Raw genomic sequence first — 23,018 nt, forward strand, 5'->3', positions numbered from 1 at the left:
ATTTTACAAAGTGAAATGACCCACGAAAGTGCTGATACAACAGAAGAGGTACTGAAGCAGCGCACCAGTGACACAAACTTCTTATATCTTAAATTTTAACAATTCTTAATCCAAGCTTCAGTTATGAAACACTCCTGTAGACATCGTCCTCAAGCGGGTCGCAGTTTTTCAACTCAAGTCTGAAACAACGCGGTCAGACAGAAAACAGGAGCGCTTGTTTCCGTTAAGGCACGCTACAGACATCTCAGAAAACAGGAAGGACCTGCAAGAGATGTGTGGAAGTGCATTCACAGTGCACAAGGGAGGTGGGTGGTAATGGAGATGGGGTTTACGTGTGTGTGTGTGTGTGTGTGTGTGTGTGTGTGTGTGTGTGTGTGTGTGTGTGTGTGTGTGTGTGTGTGTGTTTCCTCAATTGGAAATCCCCACCCGAAGATAGCATGGAGTCTGGTGACAGACGGACCTTTTCAGACAAGTCCTATGTTACAGCAACTGGATTTTTCCAATATGATTATTCATTAGGGTTAACAGGTTATATAAGCATATCACAAAACCACCTCGTGAAATTCCCAAACTCTTTCAACCACCTTGAGAAGATAACAATCGTGACACTTCACAAATTCTCACGTAGGTGGAAGACATCAGGAAAATACCAGGGTTTATAGTTTAGCTCTGAAACTTTAAATAGCACATTTTCTTGATGTTTCCTGCAACAACATGCCGAACAATATGTGGAAGTCTTTGGGATCCATGAGTGTGTGTTTGTGCATGTGTGTCTCTATTAGTGATGCATATTGTTTACATCAACATTTTTATCAACTATAATTCAATAACAAAACCATAGCAAGCTAAATATTAGTGACTGTTGCCACTAAAATCAAACCATCCAACACATCAGTAAAACCTGCCTGACCCGTGGCCTACATCTCTAATATGACTCATGGAATTCAGTACAGTAGTGTTTGTTTGCTTAAAGAACAACGCAGCCCTACCTGACAGTGCTAAGGAATGCACTTCTTTATCTGGATTCACACCAATATTACAAACCAACAAATATACAAACCAACAAATGAAAAAAATGGACAGTTGTCCTCAAGTCTTCAGTGAGGAGATAATAAAACTCCATGAGGGTTAACATCACATCTTCTTAAAGTTATAGAATATTATAACAGCCATTCTTTCCCAATACATCTTTACTAATTATAAAAGTATCAGTCAGGAGAAGCAGAAATGTTCATTATAAAAAAACGCCAAATTATGCGTCCCTATTCTAAATGCGGCGTGCCTCTTGTGAGATTTTTAAATACCTGCAACAAGCTCACAACACACACACACACACACACACACACACACACACACACACACACACACACACACACACACACACACACACACACACACACAAAGTGGCTTCAAATCTCACCACTTCAAGCATCATTGATTAGATCAGCTGTCTGAAATATTTCATTTGAAGACACTCTCCCACCAAGTATTCTTCCACTCACATGCCAGAAAAAACAGTCTCCTGTGTAGAGACAAGTTCCAGATTCCTGTTGCCTGCCACTTTAACCAGGCAGCTTTCTTTATTTAGCCCTTGCTGGCATAAAGTAGTGATGCAAGCAGGGAACTATAACTGGAGATCACTGAAAGTGATTCTACCGCCAAAAAAGAGAAGCACAAAGTCTGTCATTTAGACATGATCCGCAACACACGCACATGGCATGAAATAACGTCAGTCAAGAAAGCGTGTTATCCAACAAACCCGCAGGCACAGGACTATTCCAAGAAGTCATTTGTTCTCCTGTTTAAAACATCAAGATGGGGTTAGAAATTCTCATCGGTCTGTGGCCGTCTAGATTTTGGGGCTTTGTATTTAGTTAAAAAAAAGTTTTAACGTAACTTTGCAGAAGCTGTCATTGAACGTAAACATGGGCAATATCTGAGCAAAGAATCCAAATATCAATGTAATCTCGAGTAATGTAATCTCTGTGTTGATTTTTCAAGATAAAACTTTCAGGCTGGATCCAAAAACTGTTTTAATTATGACCTCTGCCAAGAAGTTAAATTTTTTTTCCAGTATTGGTTTGTCTGCCCTTCTGACCTCATTAGCAGGATTACATAAAACATGACTAATTTCATGAAATTTACCACAGAAGAAATTATGACATCAAAATACAGTACTGTTTTTTTCTTGAATAATTATAAAACCAATAATGATACCAATGTGAAGCCATACTGATCAAGAAGTCATACCTTGAGGGCCAAACTATTATGCGGATACATTTTGGATGAAGACAGCTATCATGGCTGATGTTTGCACTCTTTGGGGAATTTTCTAGTATGCCTTGTTCATTATATTAAGTGTCTGAAAATGGTGGAAGTAACACATTAAAAGAGGTTTTTCATCTAACTGAGCAAACCATGAATCTACAAATTTTGAAATTACATGATCTCATCAAAAACAACCAATCCTCACCAGTAAAAAATTGAATAATTAGCAACTGAACAATTGTGAAAATTGCCATGATTTCAGCTCTGAAAGCCTACTCAGCATTTTCTCTTTTTTTTGTCAGACATGCCAACTGGTATGAGCTGTATTGCAAACACTGTATCTGGATTGTCAGTGACTTAACAATGGTAAGAAGGGTTCTGCTGAGCACTAAATTTTCATGGCACCATTGTAAGCAGTAAGCTCAAGTTAATCAGGTTATGTGACGAAATGGTCAAAGCCTCCACTAAAGCATACCAATCTTTAATCAACAGCACTCAGAGTTCAATGGAGTTGTTCTAAAACGCTTTCATTTTCTAACCTTAAAGAGAAAAGAAAGTTACCAAAAGGTCTTCCTCGTTTTTTTTTCCCTTGTTGCAGCATGATAAATATCTTAACATATCCACAGTCCGCTTTCTCCTCTGTAATCATGGTGAAACATGAATTGTTAATTTTCTAACCAAACTTAAACTTGCTAAGAAAAATTAAGAAAAATAGTAAACCTTACAAACACAAGGAAACGCCAGCTTGAGTATTTTTGCTCTAAATTGCCAAACTGCTTCATCAATTGTATGATTCTCATCAGAGGCTAAATACTTCCTCATATGTCCCTGATTTACAGTAACAAGTACATGTGAACCACAGACACTTCCCTGTGGTTAATTTTCCATCAAACTTTATTTAATGATAAATAACAGAATGCAGATTATGAAGTTTCCAAGCATTAGTCCAAATGTTGCCATTAAATGGCTAACTATCAATGGAATACTTTAAGATTGCTGTGCTAAAGTCAGTCTCATAGTGATGAGCCTCATTGGGTAGTGACACAAAGAATCAGAGTCTGTCCATCCATCAATCCACGGATTTCATGTTAACAAAAGAAGAACAAAACCATGAGCCACAACATCATCTTCAGTTTTAATTGACCATGTGTTTTATAAGAACGTTTCTTTTGCCAAAGAAACCAATATTGAAAAAGTTGCTCTTCTATTAAGAACGTCTAAGTTGGTTCCTGTTTGTTTAATTTTCAGCTCTCCCATTCTCTGTCGGGTGATTTTGGATTCATACCTTCATCTAAAAAAGAATCTCCATTTAACCAGGAATGTTCCCTATCTCTACAAAAAAAGTACTGTATGTAGAAGTTCAGTTTTGAGAATTCTATCATTATCATTTTATAAGCAATTTGCTTCAGCCCTGTCCTTTTTTTGGTTATTATCAATACATTTGAAGTATGTTTTGTTTTGGGGGGTTTTTTAAATGTGAAAAATATGAATAACCAAATAAATTTCATTCATTTCATTAAGCTGTATCACTGCATGGACTGAAAATCACTTTTCTCATCATATAGTGTAGAGTGTTCAATTTTGAATATATTTACACATCATAGCATAAATGTCTTAAATCTCCATGTCCTTGTCCTTTTGCCACCAAAGAGTTGACAAGACCTGTCATTTTATTCAGATTGTATTTTTGTTTTGCATTTTATTTTATTTTAGTTTGTTTTTCTTGGCATTTTGTGCAATGACAGAATGCTTCTGTATTTTTTTTTTTTTTTTTTTTTGAAGACAGTGTACCCACATCGTGGATTGTTGTTGTGAAGCTCTCTGACAGACCAGAGCCACCAAACATCCCCTTCAGTCTAACTGGTACCAGGAAGCTCGGAGGTAAAACAAGGAAGCTGGAGAAAATAGGAGTGCGCTCAGTAAGCCAGAGCTTCAATCAGATGAGGCAGTGTTATCAAAGCCCTGTTATTATCTCAGGAAGGGGAAAAAACGCAGTCCCTCCGGTTTTCCCGCATCATAGGGCAGAGCGCAATTTTTTTTTTTAGAGCTGAAACAGTGAATCATCTTCACTCGTCAATGGGTGTGATGTTTCAGTCAGGAGTTACAAAGCGTGTCCCGCTGCGTGTCAGCTCTACTGTAACGGAAGCATAAGACCGCACTACTGGCAGACAATGACGCGCACACATAACAACCCGTAAACAGCATTCATCAAAAGGTCATGCGGATGCGCACAATCACCTCTCCTCTTTGAACAAGTCAGACTAGCAAGGAATAGCTGCAGAAACAGGGTGGCTATAAATTAAATAAAAATGTGTTCTACACGAAAATAACGCTAATCCCCGTTAAACTACATCTACTTTACATTTACGCACGTACAGATCTGGCGGCACGATTGGCAACGCATACTAACAATTTACTTATAGTAATTGACATGAATTTGTCCGCTAGAAACTAACTCGCAAAGTAGTTATAAAACTTGTAAAACTTAACTTACAGTAGTTATAAAACATGCCTTTCTTTGGTTAAAACTCACCTGCAGAGTTGTCAGCGCAGCCCCATTCACCGCCGGACGCTCCGTCTCCGAGGCTGACATTGCGCTCGGCAACTGTGTGCGCATGCGCACACGGGTTCTTAGTGAAAGCTGCAGTTTTCACTGAAAACGTAAGGGGGCGCACAAACGACAAGCAACAATTCAAAGTGAGGTTAGTCAGGACAGAATCTTAAATGTATATTTAAATTTTTAGATTTTAAGTATGTTTATTGCCTGTTTTAAAGGTTCACTAAGTTCTATTCTTCGGCAGTTGTTATCTTATCCTATCTTTTCTTGTCTAATTTTATCTTATTTTATCTCATCTCATCTCTCCTCACCTCTCCCCACCTCGCCTTGCCTCGCCTCATCTCATTTTAACCATTTGCAGTCCCATTTTAAATTCTTTAGAATGAGCTAATTCAGAGTAACATGAATTTAAAATACTACTATCTGGGTTTTATAACATTTACATTTTCTTTTCTAGGAACAGGGCAGGGTCAAGTGCGAAAAAGTGTTCCTCCATCATGTGACCTAGCTGTCAATAATAACTAATGGATCTTGATCTTGATAGAAATTCTTATGGTATTATGGTCATTAATAAATTCCCAAATCTCTATTCCAATATTGTACAATATTATGTAACAAAATGTTATCATTTCTATTTTTTTACAATCACTTCATTTGAAAATTGAACAAAGATAGTAAATCAAAAGATATAAAAGAAATGGAGAGATATGTTTCCAACCATATAATACCCCCTTTAGGGCTGACCCTGCTTATTCTAACAAGTCAATGGCTCTGTGGCACTAGAATGATGTGACTTCACGTCCAGAAATTTTGGGTACTACTCTACCCTACAGACCAAGAAAATGTTTTTATCTTCACAAACATTTTAAATATCTCATTGATTTGTTTGTTTTTACGAACAACAAATGTGCTTTTCTAGGTCATTCAAGGAGCTGCATATATTTTTTCACGTGAGGAAAAGAGTAAATACATTTGTCTAGACTTTGCACAAAAATTTAATTTCCTTTACATGACTTTCTCAATTTTTACACAGACTGGAAGCCAGACAGGAAAGGGCAGCACTGCCAGATATTCATTTGCACATAAAAGTACCTGATTTATTCCACGTAAAGTTCAAGTGTTTCAGTTGTATAAAATTCTTTCTGTCAAGTGCTACTATTTTAGTATCAGTCAGATGATAAGAACATTGCTCATTTATGGCAACTGAACAAAACAGTTGCCATAGTTTGCCGTGCAAGGATTCAGTTACTACTTTATAAAAGTCACTACAAAATGTGTGTGTGTGTGTGTGTGTGAGTGTGTGTCTGTGTGTGTGTGTGTGTGTGTGTGTGTGTGTGTGTGTGTGTGTGTGTGTGTGTGTGTGTGTGTGTGTGTGTGTGTGTGTTGACATCATATCATCGAAGTTATATTTAATATTTTAATGAAAGTGAATAAATCTTATCTATTTGCAAAGCCAAAATCAAATATATCATTACAAATACGTACAAAAGAAGTGAAACTTTAATATGTCAACTCTATAATGAGTATCATCAGTAATTCATCTGAATTCAAAAGGTAGACAGAGCCCTCTACTGGTCATATTTATAACTCATTGCAACTCTGTACGAGAAATATTTTCACTAAAAGCCCATGTATGACAGACACAAAAAAATCATATAACGTTAAAACAATAGATTACAAAACATTATATTATAAACATAACCTCTGCATACAATGTAGGTCCATAATGTCCATTGTCAAATATAGGCACATAGTCCCAATAATTATTCCCACTAATGGCTATTCTCATTAATTGATATTAAAATCATTTTTGGTCCTGTGTCCATGTAGGATGATCCCAAAAAAAAAGATTGTAAACTGATCCATGAAGTGACTATGAGGTCTGGGTATCTGTTGATAATTTCAATTTTGTGTCACAAAAAGCTATCAAATAACAAAAGAACAGTGGTTGAACTTTGGTTGTAACATACTACAAACAAAATTTTGAAATTGGATTTTCGATTTTTTTATTATAAGTCAAAAGTAAAGCCACAGATTTTTTTTTTTTTAAAAAAAGGTCTATTTGATAATTTTCTGACTGGATGTTGTCAATCAACAAAAACGAGAGTTTCGGTGGCATGGGTCCCATGGGTGGGGGCAGTCTACTTGTTGTAAACAGTATTGTGATGGGAACGCTGACTGTTAATGTTTAGTTTCCAGAAATGTAGATTTATCTTGTTTGACCACATTCCATCCCATTGTTGTTGTTGTTTTTTTCCAAGGTCACTTTGCAAACCAGGTGAAAGGAAACCTGACTAATGAAACTTGAACAATAAAAAACGACTCGCAGAAAGCTGGACTTATTTTCACTGCAGTTGTATTAATAATTTTTTCCTTTGGATCTTCAGTACAAGTTTATACCGACAATTAGAGCCCAGCCAGCTCAGCACTTTTTCCATCATGGCTTTCGCACACGTGTATGTTTCCAACAGTTGCTTCAAGGTCACTGTCACGTGAATTGACCCCTGGTTTATTGTTGGTTTGTTTGTTTGTTTTATTTTATTTTGGACCACATAAATAACTGCTTCTTTTTTAACTACTTCAACCACTGGTCAGTAATCCTAAGGTAATGCTCCACTGAAAGTGACGATAGGCAGGCAGAGGAGAGAACAAAAGGTAGGATTCAGAGGCTGGATTTGGGCTGAGGTATGGGATTTTCTTAGCCTCCAGTCAGTGGAGTTGTCAGGCTTGTAGCACACTGAGATGTCACATCTGTGAGACACAAAAATGGACATGTGGGTTAAATAAAGTACAAGTTGTTCAAAGATTGTTATTAGTGACGTATATCGTAAATATACAGTAATTCTTTCGCTCTTCTTGCACAGGATGTACCCCACAAGAATCTGAGAATGCAGGTCAGGGGACAAATTGTTTTCAGATTATGATGAGGAGTAGAAGAATTGGTGAGTGTGTCACTAAGGAAAGAAATGTTTTTTGGACACATTGCTGAAAATATATGAGCTTTCTCAAGAAAGGATATACACTGGCCGTGGTTATACATCTTAACCTTAACATGCAAATCAACTGATGTATATCTCTAAAATAGCTCGGGGCACTAATGCACACATATATACAGGTAGACACACACACATGTATGCATTTCATATAGATACTGTACATGCCTATGCACAGACATAAATATGCACACAGGGTATTTCAGGCTTGTTAGGATGTCAAACATTTGTGACAGTCAGACTAACAGTTACATTAGATTTTAGGGTTAGGTTATTGGTGTTTGGTATTCTATTATAATGCTGATGCAAGCTTTTGGCTGAGTCTGTTACTTGTATATGCATGTTTATCTAACTCCATACCTGGTTACACTCTGCAATATTTTTTTCTCATCCTGGTCCAGACATACGGCAAAGGTTGTGTTTCCAGAACCAGTGACCTGCACCTTGTCTACCTTGACCTCTGTTGTGGTCAGTTGCTAAAAAAAGGAAACAACCGAAGAAATTAAATACATAAATAAGCATTATAAATAAGCCTTTCCAGGTAAATCCACGTAAAATGTTATATATATATATATATATATATATATATATATATATATATATATATATATATATATATATATATATATATATATATGTAGAACATTTCTCTATTTTATTTTTGCTGTTACAGCTTGTTAGAAATTCATTGTTTATGGTTTGTGTCTGAGTGAAAAAGGATTTAATCTTAAAATCTGCTGAAAATCAAAGATTTTAATCTAACCAACGTTTGGCATTTAAGATACAACATTACACAACTAATATTATTGCCAAAACACATATAAGAAAAACAGATGTGAGTCCCCAGTGTTATGCGTTATTGTTCCATCTTACAAACTTCATTAATGAGAGGTTCGCCTCAGATGACTTTTAGATGCTATCAAGAATTTATGGACATTTGTCTGAATAGAATAAACATTGCAATGTTGCTCCTTTTTTACACATAAATCACAGAGACATACTGGTGTTACATCCAACCCACCTGGTTGTAGCTCTTCTTGCTTTTACCAGTCTGTCTCTTCAAAACCTCAGTCATTGTGAGCTGCAGGCACTCCATCTTTGAATCTGACAGAATTAATATCAATTAAATTAACACAGAAATATTTAATAAATCATTCATCACTTCATGCTGTTATCAACATTAACATATTGACTAAAATAAAAGGAATGAAAGTTAGTTTATTATGGACCAGGGCTCCAACACACCTAGTTCCTCAGGATTCTTGCAGGCTTTGGTTAAGTTTACTGAAGTACAAACTTTAGTTTCCTTTTTCCATTGACTTCTCCCACTAATTACCACCTAAATGGAATGAAATAAATAAAAATGTTAATGCTTTTGTGGAAAACTACTAATATATGGAGGGATTATTTTTAATTAGATCAGTAAAAGTTAAAAAGTTCGAAGATTAAAAGTTGGTTTAGTTTTCGTGAAAGAGGGAAAGCTCCCAAGACTATAGCTGTTGGGCTGACCTGAATTTTATCATTACATTTTAATGTCATTTTCATGGGTGACTTTTCAGCTGATACAATGGTGTATTTACAAGATTAACTACCCTACGCAGCTTTTGGAAGTGAGTGAAGTCAGAATCAAACTGTATTTTACCCTGTTGTACACCACCTCCAGTATTAGAGGAACTGCTTCTCGGTCACCGTCAATACCAAACCTTTTACTGGCAGTGCCTTTATAAGGATAGAAAAGGAAACATATCAGTGTTTCAGTTCATAGTACTGCCAAAAAAAAATTCTACAAGATAACACAACATTAAACTTTATGAATGCTGAATCGTCTGTAATGCAGGCAGCAGTCAATGAATGTAGTCAGCATCGGAATGTTAATAGATCTACATATATTTGTGTTAAATAGTGTAATAGTGTTAAAGAGAAAATGTGCAAACTGTAAAATAAATAGTGTAAACAAAGAAACAGAAGCATATTGGTGCATGATACGAAAATAATAGATATTCATTAACTTCAAATTTAGTCCAATAGACGATTTTATTGATTGTGACATGTTTGCTGGGATATATGATTGGATACATATTTAGTCTGCATTTCACACTCACCCATTGCCTTGATGGCTCGTGTTCCTGCAGTGTGACCCAATTCTAAAGAGTGGACAAACACTTCAGTCGTCCTCTCTCCACAAGCCAAAGTCAGCTGCAACGGCACCGAGATCCTCAGTCAATCACTACGACCTTCTCATTTATGAAATACCCTGCTAGTATATTTATGTGTATGCATAGGTATGTATTTGTATGATATACATATATGTGTAAATAAATACCTATATGTATGTATTATCTATCTGTCAATGTAGAATATGTTCCATTCATTGGGACAGAGAGAGTTACAGTCCTGTGTCTGTTCATGATGGTATCAAAGTCTGGATACCAGGACCTCCAGACTCCAGGCCTCCAGGAGGAGATGGCTACAAGGTAGGGTGATTTTTGGTGTATTTTATTATTTGTGGTGCATATGAGTAAAAATATGCTTTACCTCTGCCTGGTAGAGCTGGATAAGAGCTGACCGGGCAGCATTGCGGCAGTAGTACAAGACTAAGTCAGCAAGGATAGGCAGACGCTGCTCATATGAACTATCATAAGAGTCTGATTCTGTTTTTGAGGTTTGCTGCAAAATAATACAAAATAATTAGACATGTCATACAGTTATACAGAAAAAAGATTATGTACACACACAGGCTACAAAAAAATATAATAAATCAGTGTGTATTCTATCTATTTATCTATCTATAATAATTTTTTACAGTAGATATAGGTCACAAATGACTACATTGGATCTGTCATGTTCTTATTCGAGTACAAAACATGAATGACTTTTGAAATTATTTTAATTCACTGTTATATTGTACCTGGCAGACGACGTTGACAGGCAAGTTAAGAAGGCTGAGGGTGTTTCTTTCGTACCAAGGGTCCAACATACCAAGAAGACGGGCAATGTCATTAGTGCTGTCCTTTGTACCAGAGAGGGAATGATCCTGCTGGAGCAAAATTCACAGTTTTCACCAAACAGCAGTGTTTTAAAGTTGGCTTGTTTGTGTTTTACAATGTTGATGTTTGAAAGTCGTTTTTTTTTCTTTACTTTTCTGTGCTTTTTGACAGATTAGTCACAAAAGTGTGATAAACCTTTTCCTTAAATGTAGGAATTGTGTTTGGAATATTCTCTCACGTTAGACGGGGTTGTTCCTTTTGGAGTTCTAGTCTGAACTTCGGGAATCTTCTGATTTTCTTGCTCTGCTGCTGAGTCTCTCTTCACAGGCACAAAATAGAACTGAAGCTTGAAGGTCCTGCTGAGATGTGGACTAGTGCTCTCCTTTCTCCTTAAGCTACTGTAAGCCCGGGCCACCTTTCCTGCTACATGATCAGCACCAAAAACTACCACCCTCAATGTAGTGTTCTTACTGTCCTCATCACTGCTGAGAATAGGCCTCCTTCGGAAGCAGATGTGTCTGAGAGTTTGAGTTTGAGGGGGAAGAGGGGGATCAGGGCTACATAACTTGACTTGCTGTGGCAGAGAGTTTGACCGCTTCTCTCGCACCATCAAGAGGTCTTTTGAGTCTGAGATTCCTAAGCTCTTGGCCCGCGACAGTGCCCGTTGGGTCTTGGGCTTGAGGAAGAGCCTGTACAAGTGCTGGCTGAGTCGAGCAGAAGTTTTGTTGAAAGGCTTTGGTGAATATTTTTCAACAGTGGGAGATGAGTATATACAGTCATCAGAATCTTCAAAAAAGTCACTGTCCGTTCTAGAAGTGACAGAGAAGAGGGAGGGAGCATAGGACTCTGATGTCATGGAGAAGGAGGAGAACATGGAGTCTTTGGAGGTGGTGGACAGGGAGGAGATGGTGGAGAAGGTGGAGGCACGATGAGTGGGGTTATAGCCAATTGGGATAAGAGATATTGAATGTAATTCTAATTCATGTCCCTCTTGTTTGTCTTCATCCTCTTCCTCTTCAGTGTCTGTCAAATCCTCCTCTTCATCATCACTGTCTTCATTGTTGTCATCTGCATCATCACCATCGATGTCTACCTCCTCTTCCCCCTCAGCCCGCCCATCAGTGGCCAGGTCATCAGGGTCACGTTCCAGAAGACTATTCAGAATATCTACAGGAATCAAAAAAAGAAAAATATCATTAACATTTAGCACATTTTCAGAATCACATAAACAATTAATGAAATATATTAAAGTGGTTTGTTTTTCTGTGATACAGGGAAAGAGGTAGGGCAGACTTTCAGTCTTTCAGATGGACCCAAGCAGTTTTCTTTACCAAAGTTGTCCTTTTCCCAGTGAAACATGTAACACTTGGGTGTAGGTAGTGGTAGAGTTTGTAGCAATCCTGGGGGGGGGGGGGACAAATGGAGCAAAATGAGACGAAATATCAATATTATATAATGCACTATAACTCGGGTTATTAAAGCCGCCTTTTACCATCAGTCCTTCTTCCAGTAGATGCCGGGAATTTCATCCTCTCCCTCAGTTGCTCAAGTTCCTGCATCACATGACTGCGGCTCCTCACAGGATCAGTCATGGCAGCAGCTGTCTCTAAGGCATCACTCGCTGCTGAGAAGATCTCCTCTAATTCAGCCACAGTTTTTGCCTGCAAATAGTTTTCAAGATACAACAGATGAACAAGACCTGTATGTATATCTTGTGTAATAAGGAAAGTAATACAGTATATTTCTTACTAAAGTAAGAATAAACAAAAGTATATTTTAGTGGTGATTCCATTTACAACAAGTCTTTATCTAAATAAAAAATATATATACATTTTTTTTTAATTGTTAAAAAAAAAAAAGCTGATTCTACAATGTAATCCCATACAGAATATTCAGACTAAAAAAAAAAAACGCTTTACATGTAAAGTTATTTAAGAACCATATACGGCATATTGGTGTGAGAGAAGAGGATGCAGAAGACAGGGTCAGATGGAGGCAAATGATTCGCTGTGGCGACCCCTGAAGGGAAAAGCCGAAAGGAGAAAAAGAAGATACGGCATATTCAGCATGTTCGAGCAGACAACCTGTGACCTACCGACTCTGAACACGTACCTGAAGGGCTCTGTGGATGCTCTTCAAAGGGTACTTGGTGCCTAGAGTGGACTGGAAGGCATGTTTGATCAGGGTGATGTAGGTCTCTTTCTGTGAGTGCTGAATGCAACTAAGCTGCTCAGCCACGGAGAGAAAGTCGGCAGGCACCTCGCTTGGGTTCATCAGCAACACCGTTCTGCAGGAAGAAATCAGACAGTCGTGTGAGAAAATGTTCACCACTTCAGATCAGAGAAGATCCAAACAGGATGTGAAGGTGGTGGAGGTGGTAATGGTGGTGGAGAAGAGGACGATGCAAATCAAAGAAAACCAAGTGCTATGGGGATTTTTTTTTCCTGTAATGCTTCAGATCAGATAAACTGAAAACTATCAACTCATATGAAAACATAAGTCGCTTCAAAAGGAAATCAGAAAATGACAGAGTGAATAGGTAAGCAAAAAAATCTACAGGTGACTGAAAAAAAAAATGTGTCAACAGGATGCATGTTTGAAACTGGCACATCAATTTTGACATGTCTATTTTGGAAAGTCTGAGTTGCTGTGATTTTAACTTACATGGTCTTGGAGCAATGACTGGAGCTGAGAAGGCCCTGCTCTTCTTTTACCAGTCTCTGAAAGGAAATCCCTTTGTGGAAAAGAAAAAATAATGATAATGTTATTATATAATAATATAATAAGATGTTCATGATGCAGTCCTTTGCATTATGCTTTTGGTCACTGAGTTATACAGCAGCAAAGTGAATGATTCATTTGTTAAAAAGATTACAACCAAAACAATTTCCAGAGGTCTTTACTGATATAAGGCTACTACTGTAGTATCTATTGATAAAGTTTTGCCAGATAGTGGTTAAAAAGTTGCTAAAAATGTATAATAAATTCATAAAGTCATAATAAAAAAATGAAGTTCAGAATGTGTCAGCAACGGCTGGATGAACATTTTCTTGTGTACATTTGAGAATTAAGTGTAAAGAAATACACTCCAACATAAAACTGTGAAAAACAAGCTCTGCTGTATGTCCTTAGTAATTTCATTAGCTTTAAGCTTTTGTCTCCTTTTTCAAAAGAAATATTTCTGGTGCTTTTGAACGAGTCCCATTCAGTACGTTTGAAACCGATAATCTCTATTCGCAAACAACCCATTATATTCAGTAGATGTATATGCACTCTAGATGTCTGTTTATATTTGGAGTGAAATATCCCTTTAAATCAGTTGAACAGGTCTTTTTGCTAGAGCGTGCTTTAGCAGGAAGACAGTACCATATATTAATTCAGTGGACTTTTGTTTTTAATTTTAAAAGTGAAAACCTATATATATTCTTCCTATCACTGTTGTCGTTGATATTCCACAAACACAATGCGTGTTTGTGCATTTGTAAAATAAAAGTTTTGTTATGTGTCATTGATTTGCCACTAGAGGAAACACATTTGTAAGTATTGAGGAAGTGAATCAGACATTTATTGCAGATGAAATGAAAGAAACACACACACACACACACACGCACGTGTATGTGCACTCACACTAAAACAAAGACACACACACACACACTCAAACTATATTTACCAGGGGCCTTGATCTCCAACTGTAGCGTGAGGAGGAGGTTTTTGCACACGCTGCTGTACGGCTCAGGCCAGGTGAGGAAGCAACGAAACACGTCAATGGCTTCCTCCAGCAGCTCTGTGTCTGGCGGACAGTAGGGTGTCTTCAACAAATATTAAGATATTTTAATAACTTTCTGATAAGGTACATCATGTACTGCAGGAGTTATTTTCAATGTTTTATTATATTTTTATTTTTTTTCAGAAGCACCCTGACTGAAAAAAGGTAAAAGTTTTTATAGCATGAAAGATTGCCAAGACTGAGACAATTTATACCTGAAGCAGCGTGTAGGAAAACATGATAGCAAGCGGGGCCACCAACTCATACTGACACTGCTCATGAACCTGAACACAAACAAAATGCACGCATTTAGGGAACAGACAGAAGGAAGAGCGGCTCAACAGTAGAACTCAAAAGATTTAGCATTTGCTTTCACCTCTTTGGTCTTCCTGATGATCTGTTGTAGGAGGATGAGGAAGTTTTCTGGGTCCCTCTTTACCATCTCCTCCAAGCTCCAGCGGTTCATTGACTGGCCTGCTGAGCACATCAGCACTAAAAGGCAGCGAAAGGTAGATTCATGTCAATGCACATATATACATATATACTGTATAAATATACTGTATATATATACGTATGTATATATGTATATATGCATGTGTACAAACTAGAGTGTGCCACTATTTTCCCTGCGGGGATTAATTCAGTATATAAAATAAAATAAAAAAAATTAAAAACTTTAGCAAAGTCGAAACATAATGAATTAAATTGTCTTTTCTTTATTCAATTTATAACTGAGATTATGCATCTCAATTCTCACACACAATCAATCATCTATAATTGCAATTGGCTGGTCTATAACTGTGTATCCACCTAGTGTAAAAAGATTCAATTTTGTTTCAGGCCTCATTGCTACCAAGTCACACTAAACCCTTTTGACGACAACCAGTGTTTGGTCCTCATCCCTAGTTCCTGCGTCTTACCGTTCCAGTGGTGAGCGGCTGTGGGGCTTTGTCTCAGCCCATTCAGACACCTGTCCAGAGCATGCTGGATTCTGTCCTCTGTGCATGATGTGTGCTGCATCTTCACTGTTTAGGTTCTGCAGAGGGACGAGAGATACAGAGGACATGAACGACTAACTAAATGACTTTATTCTGATTCATTCTGTGGGGGAAATTGTTCAAATATATTTTTTCTGTGCGTAATAATGTCTGTGCAGTTGCACGCACACAAATACGCTTATCTTGATTCACGGACGTTATTTTTTTATGACATTGATTTGCATGAAGGTAGGTCATCTCTCTGGGGGAAGAAAAACAGTCTTTGTATTCCTGGAATATTACAATGTGAATATCTGAACTCTGTTCTGCCCAAATTGGACCATTTCATGAAAACTCCTGAAGAACAATATTAACCATGGTTTTGAGGATGAAGAAAGGTGGAAAAACTCAAACAACAAGAAATATCTATGCACTCACACCCACATATGTTTTAACAAGCATTAATAAAAGAGCGAGGACAGGAGGTTCATGCAAACACAAGAGTGAACTCAGTGACCTTACAATTATGAACAACAAGAGCTCAAGACATAAACAAGTACTATGTCTAGGAAATATCTCAAGCAGGGCTATGGAGTGGAGCATGTCAGCCTCTTGTAATAAGTGCTCCGGTCATTGTAGAGTCAGACAGCTGTAGATGTCGCCCGTGAGAGTGGAAGGAAATAGAAAATCAGAACTATAATGACTTCTCCATACAGAACTGGGTACACTGGAGACATGTAAATGTAATAAAAGTGGAAACAACCTTGTTATAGGTGGCACTATGCAGACAGTTTCTTTTTTCTTTTCACCTGTTGATGTGTCAGTTATTTTACTCTCTTTTGTTGAATGGTATGTGTATGGTGGATGAATCAACTTTTAACGTGAATTCACCTGCTATACTATATAGTGCTTACAGTAATATAGTAATATTTAATTAAGCCTTTCTGTGCTTTTTTTCTTCTCTCAAAGAATAATGTAGGAAGCATTACATCATTAAACATGTGAAGTCCAAACCATGAGATAATTCCCAGGAAAAAATATGATGTTTTTTTTTTTTAAATAATGTGGTAAATGAATCTTCTGACATATTTGTCGAAAAAAAAAACATTTCATAGAAATTGGCAAGTATGAGTGTCAATTTGTATCATTTTTACTGTATCTGGCATTTTACCAAGTGAAAAATGCAGATAGCGTGTCTGTGGATATGAAATGCTTATTCACTTTGTCTGACAAGACGACATAGCTAAATTTAATTCAAGTGAAATTTTTTTTTTTTTTTTAATTCATTCATTTATTTCAGGCAAGGCAAGGAAAAACAAAACAAAAAACAGATTGATTTAATTAAAAAAATGACTCTATATAAGGACGGGGTGCCTGATCCTTAGCATCAAAACAAAGCCATAGCATGTGAGTTACACAAGAATTATTATTATCAGACAACTGTGTTACCATGGCACAAGGGCTGCTGCAGTGTTCAATAATAGTTCCCTCCTTCTTTTATCAACACCTAGTTGTTTACGGGGTGTTGCCCGTGGTGTTGCAAATGTGTGATTCTGTGGTATTTCATAAGAGGATGTATGCAGCATATCCCCAGAGTCAACAGGGTTGCTTCCACATTTTCACAGTTTCCAGTTTATGACAGTCACAGAATGACAGAAAAAAGAAAAAGAAAAAACCACTTTTGTCTGGTGGAAGTACAACAGTGCAAAACAGGATTTTCAAGAATGTGACACAAATGTTGTTTCTGGGAAACATATTCTTTTTCTGTTGAGCAAAAATAAATAAATTTATCAAGCATGCATTGCATGAGAAAGGTAATCTCTTTTTAAGAAAATATGTAAAACGAGATAATAATCAAGATAATCTAAAAATAACAATGCTTCTTCTGCCTTCAGACATTTTTTTCTCAGGATCTGAATGTTTTGTGTCCTGTGTACAAATTATAATTTGTTGATTAAGGCATTAAAAATTATTTTAAAACAAATTTATGTACGTCTGTTTTATGTAATTGAGCTTTGACTGAATTTATGAAGGATTACATTTAAGAATATCTGCTCTAGTTGGGTTGTTTGTGCAGAAAAAAAACTAAAATCTAGTTAAAGTATGTTTACAATGCATTCACAGACACAGAGATGGTCTGTAGGCTGATCAAAAAGAACAGAGAATTAGTGTAAATGACACTGAAATACAGCTGTTTCAAAACAAAAATATCTCTTTGAGAAATATCCATGTGAAAAAAGAAAATAAAGCTCCACCCAAAATTAAAGGCTCACGTGATGCAAAATAATTCAGTCATCAAATGCTACAAAAGGCTGAACTTCGTTATCACCAGAGAGAGGCGATGACATTCATCATTTATCATTTAGTTCTTTTGTGTGTTACCACCTGCATTGCTTATCAGTTTACAGAGACATTCCAAACGATCAAGTCCAACAAGCTTTTTCTTTTTTTTTTTTGGTCAAAGCCCAGAATTAGATATATCATAATTTATCAGACAGATCGGGCTGAACTGCACCTCCACCTGTGTCTGCCTGCTTCTGTCGTGTGCAGTCCTCTTTTTTTCTTCTCCATCCACCTTCTGGCTGGCTGGTTCCCATCTGATCCCATTACCAACTGCTTCCTAACAGGAAGAGAGCTTCCCTATTCAGCTGAGGAAGCAGGTGCCTCCCTATTGTTGTTGTGTGATCAGACTCCGAGATATACTCCCACAGTCTCGGGAGGAGAGCTTGTGTATATGTAGTGTGTGTGTGTGTGTGTGTGTGTGTGTGTGTGTGTGTGTGTGTGTGTGTGTGTGTGTGCGCGCGTGCGTGTGTGTGTGTCTCTAATTTGATTGATAGAGTCTTATATTCACATGCAGTCTTCCTTTCATGACCCTCACAGCTCTTATACCCCCTTACTTTCCACTGACCTATGGGATGTGAATTAGCCTCTTATGGAAACAACAATGGTAACAACTCCACTGAATGTTTGTCGTTAGTGCACAGAACAGCTTCCAGTGAGAAGTCCCAGAAACTACTGATGAATAAAAACACACCATTTTCAACATATCCAGAATTTAAAAGATAGAACGGAACTTTTATCCTTTATCAGAACAGCATTGGTAAATCCTTTTCATATGAAGGGACTCTACACTGACAGAAATTAGATAACAGACCCAAGTTTGTTGAGAATTTCTGCAGAGGTCTCCATCTGTGAAGACTATTTCTTTTAGACACTTCATTTTGGAAAAATAAAGATACATGAAAATGGTCATACATTGTGTCTTTTGGTCAGAATTTCAAATGAAGGTGAACTTTGTTCTGTGTCTTTGAATTTGCTTAAAATTTCAAATGCTGACATTTGTATTCTTTCTAAACACTTTTTTCATTGACTGTATTTAATGCAATGTAGTGTTCCTTACAGTCGTATCTTGCCGTGCTTCTCATGAAAGTGATGAAAATAGACCCATAACATCTGTGACCACTTATTGGTGACCGAAGCAGGAAGCTTTAATATGATCTGAAAGGTAGAAACCTGCTGTGGAGCACGTAGCTCCAAAAAAAACACAGCCTAGCCTGTCCACCTCTCTATAGGACCTTTGGACTTCTCTTTCCCCATAAACAAAGATAAACAAATGATGAAAGTGTCATAAATGCAAATAAAATGTACTGTAAGATTAGGTCACAAAAAAATCTGTGAGTGACTCCTTTCTACACTTTCACAGCGAAACATTTGGGTTTGATTGTGTGAAAAAATTATGAGAATATTTAGCAGAAAACAGCATCATATCACATTTGTTTGAATGTGATGTTTTATTTACATCACTGAGTGGGTTTTTTTTCCAACAACAGGTGCTTTTTGCATGTGCACACATACACACACACACACACACACACACACACACACACACACACACACACACACACACACACACACATACACACATGGGTGTTAACCTCAAAGGATGTGCCATCCAGGTTAAACGTAGATTTTACTGATACATCAGCCGTGAGGAGACAACAACAACAACAATGTGGTGATAAACATGCAGCGCTGCACTTGGATGCTGTAATTCACCTCTGCTAGCAACACAATGTAACACCCTGCACTATATGAATCTAATATACGTGCAAAACATCAGAGCGAGTCTACCTGCTGCAACCTATTCAAGTCATCAGTTTATACCGGGGGTGGGGGGTGGGGGGTTCTAGTATTTCAAGCCTGACAAGGTCAACTCTGGCAGTTTTATTTCTTAACAGGATGAGAGATGGTTGTACTCAAACTTATTGTGAAATCGAACAATTTCTAAGAACCTTTGATGACACATTCCTCTAGTTGCGTATGGAGAATCTGTCCTCACATGGCATGGAGAGTACAGGCAAATTCATTCCTTTCATAAAAAAACAAAAAACTAATGATAAGTAATGATGTTAATTAAGACCTATTACATGGTATAACGACACTGAGAGAACATTATGCCTGTAAAACGGGGAATATTTATTAGACTATTTGAACTTTTAACAACAACAACACCTGGTCTCAAGTGATGTGAATTAAGTCAGTGTTGCTTAAGACTGAGGGCTGCAAGTGTGAGAAATAAAAAAAAAGAAGAAGAAATTTAAAAAAAAATCATGTGCAGTGGAGACCATAAACATCTCTGTGTCCTGCACCTCTTCTCTGCTGAAGGATGGAAGCCTTACTTTCATCCTTAACAGCGTATCCCATAATATTTCCAACCGTACGGAACAATATTCCTGGTTCTGAAGCATATTTTAGTGATTCGTTACGTGTTTTTGGAGACAACACTAAATTGGTGTAGTGCTTCATTAAATTTGATTCTAAAATTTGGATAGGGAATTGTGGCAGATCTAAATTAAACGCATGAATGTGTTTGAGAATGGGAAATGAAATAATGAATGAACGAACAAATTAATGAATGAACTGTGAATGAATGAATGTCATAATTTGCCATCTTCATTTTGTGCGGACAAGTATAACTAACCTACAAAAGAACACTATGTTGTCCCTTTATTCAGCATTCGGTTGACATGTGTTTGGTTTATGTAGTAGAAAGGATGTCACGTTCAGGCGTTGGCTCAGGCTGGTTCTGCTTCAGTGACAGTTGACAGGATGTTATGCCTGCATCCCTGACTTTTGTGGCAGTCTAAATAAATGAAATAATCTGAGCTTTTCAGATCACGCTAACTTCAAATTTACCATTCACAGACACAAACCCAGTCCTTAAAAGCAAACACGCCACCCATCTGACTAACATCTGCTTCTGCCTTCTTAACTAAAGGCATGAGTCATATGTCTGAAAAAGCAGAAGTTCTAAAACTGGTATCCCAGTGGGGGTGTTTGAGCTCATGGAGGGTGGTTGTCAACATCACAAGCCTGCTTTTACAATAATTGCAAGGCTGACATTATCCATCAGCCTCTCTGGCAGAGAAAAAAATGAGATGATACGAGGAATACAAGTTTCAAATTAACTCTGGTAATATGAAACACATTTACAGGAGACAATAACAAATGTCACATAATCCTGACTTTGACAAAATTATTATTATAAAAGATATCAGAATACTAAGGTACTAACATATCAGAATATTATAACGTTGGGCAAATTGAATGGTCTTATTCTTAAATATCTGGTGTGCATGTTCAGATAGAAACAGGCTCACACTTCAGTTCAAAAGTCTGTTGTGAGTGATGGACGACATTGAACTTTGCACCGGTCTCACCTCTGAGCCCACAGGTCAGGGAAGATCAGCTCTTCAAAATAAAATGTACCCATTCCTGCTTCCATTGTCTTACCTGCAGTTTATTGTCCACCATCCATGTTGTTTGACTGCGTCGGAAGAGTCCAAAGAATCCACGGCAAAGAGTTTCCACGTCAATGCAACCGCCATTCACTCATTCACTCACACATGTAAACCCACATCCTGGACACGGCAGAGATGCGAGGTGAAGTCTGCCATGGGTGTCAGATTGTAGCTCAGTGCTCCGCTCAAACACGTCTACGTTTCACACACACTGCAGCTCACAAAGGGCAAACAGGAAGTGTATGAAAGAAGTGCATGTGAGTGCTAGAGGGAGGCGACTGTATGTATACTGTGTGTGTGTGTGTGTGTGTGTGTGTGTGTGTGTGTGTGTGTGTGTGTGTGTGTGTGTATGTGTGTGTGTGTGTGTGTGTGCATATCTACATATGTGGATTTTGAAGGGATGTTAGTCCTTAAAAAGAAGTCATCTGTTTGACATGTTTGTTTTCTTGCTGTTTTTCGCACCTGACGAAAATAATCTCTGTTTGAGCTCTTTTTTAATTGTTTTCTTAAGCTGAGCAAATGTTTGTGGCTTCTAGTGACTTGGTTGATTAAATACAAAAACTACTTATGTTTTTCAGTGTCATTTGCCCAAAGGAATCAAACTCAGAACCTTCTTTCTGCAACAACACTATGCCCTGAGCCACCCTGCTACTGATATTAACCCATCAACTTCTAATAGTTAATGATGATATTTTTTTTGAAACTACAAACATAATACGTGATGTTTAAAATGGTCAACTCTATTGTTTTTATACATACTATCCGCAGTGCACCGGCGTTGCGCCTGGAGTGTTCCCTGCCTCATGCCCCATGTCCGCTGGAATAGTCTCCAGCAACCCCACGATCCAAGACAGCAGAAGAAGCGAGTACTGAAGAAGAATGAATGAATGAATGAGTAAATACTATAATTACTTATTCATAATTGCCTGAACTGATTGGGACCTCATGAGTGTAAAAACACAAAATTATCTTTTTACTGAGAAAAATGATGTCCACACATAAGGACATTCTTTTTAAATTTGGATATAACACAATAAAGTAACACTTAAGTAATGATGTACAAAACTATTTCTTGTGTGCCAGAACACAGTAGCAATTTTCCTGAGCGCATAAAGAAAATGAGAACAGAAACTGTGCTCCTTTGAGCAATTTGGCTCGTTTGAAATGCAGCGACAGGAAGACGCATTTCTGTAACAAAGTAAAAACCACTCTAAACAATTTGCACTGTTACTGCTGATGTTCATGTTCATGAATATTCATGATTCATGAAATCCACATTTGTGGAAATATATTGCATTAAGTACATTATCTTTGTAGTAAAATAAAATAATAGGATGAGATATTATTTTTATTAATATTGTGCTGAGCATTTTAACTTGACTGGAGTGGGGACTATAGATTCTTTATGTATATATTAATGTATATGGACTAACTGAGAACAGTGGTCAGTTTTGCTCCTTTACCACAATAAGCTTGTTGGTTTCTATTCATTGTTGTCTCTCAGTCAACGGAGAAAAACAACCTTTTTTCCCCCCCATCTGATTTACCTATCATTTACATTTCACATGTGAGGTGACTGTGAATTCCCCTCCTCTTTAAGAGAAGGAAGTGTGGTATCAAGCCATGTGAAACAGAGAGTAAACATTCAAGAGCATAACTTGTCATAATT

General features: G+C 37.4%; 2 protein-coding genes across 10 annotated transcripts in view; both read right to left on the reverse strand.

Moving 5' to 3' along the window:
* LOC137600172 (phosphoinositide 3-kinase regulatory subunit 6) overlaps positions 1-4,888 on the reverse strand; it is a 65,965-nt gene extending 61,077 nt beyond the window's left edge. For 5 of the 8 annotated variants that reach the window (XM_068321632.1, XM_068321630.1, XM_068321628.1 and 2 more), the window contains exon 1: positions 4,802-4,881. The gene's annotated coding sequence lies outside the window, so the exon portion shown is untranslated. Of the gene's footprint in view, positions 1-4,801 lie in introns of all 8 variants that reach the window. The other 3 variants (XR_011036911.1, XM_068321631.1, XM_068321633.1) reach the window with 1 other exon arrangement.
* Positions 4,889-5,819: 931 nt separating this feature from the next.
* On the reverse strand, positions 5,820-21,554 carry pik3r5 (phosphoinositide-3-kinase, regulatory subunit 5). Of its 2 annotated transcripts, none has more exons than XM_068322493.1 (18): positions 21,342-21,554; positions 15,492-15,607; positions 14,948-15,063; positions 14,787-14,855; positions 14,476-14,614; positions 13,470-13,539; positions 12,918-13,092; positions 12,298-12,466; positions 12,137-12,205; positions 11,044-11,972; positions 10,727-10,852; positions 10,354-10,485; positions 9,921-10,014; positions 9,461-9,537; positions 9,064-9,157; positions 8,840-8,922; positions 8,179-8,294; positions 5,820-7,576 (listed from the first exon to the last, which is right to left on the reverse strand). In XM_068322493.1, the coding sequence occupies exons 2-18, from the start codon at positions 15,589-15,591 to the stop codon at positions 7,426-7,428; spliced, it is 2,709 nt and encodes a 902-aa protein (XP_068178594.1). In that variant the 5' UTR covers positions 15,592-15,607; positions 21,342-21,554; the 3' UTR covers positions 5,820-7,425. The 2 variants fall into 2 exon arrangements, with proteins under 2 accessions (XP_068178594.1, XP_068178593.1); XM_068322492.1 differs by having other exon boundaries at positions 10,727-10,855.
* Between the last annotated feature and the right edge of the window lie 1,464 nt (positions 21,555-23,018).

This window comes from Antennarius striatus, chromosome 8 (genome assembly GCF_040054535.1).
Source record: "Antennarius striatus isolate MH-2024 chromosome 8, ASM4005453v1, whole genome shotgun sequence".
NCBI lineage: Eukaryota > Metazoa > Chordata > Actinopteri > Lophiiformes > Antennariidae > Antennarius > Antennarius striatus.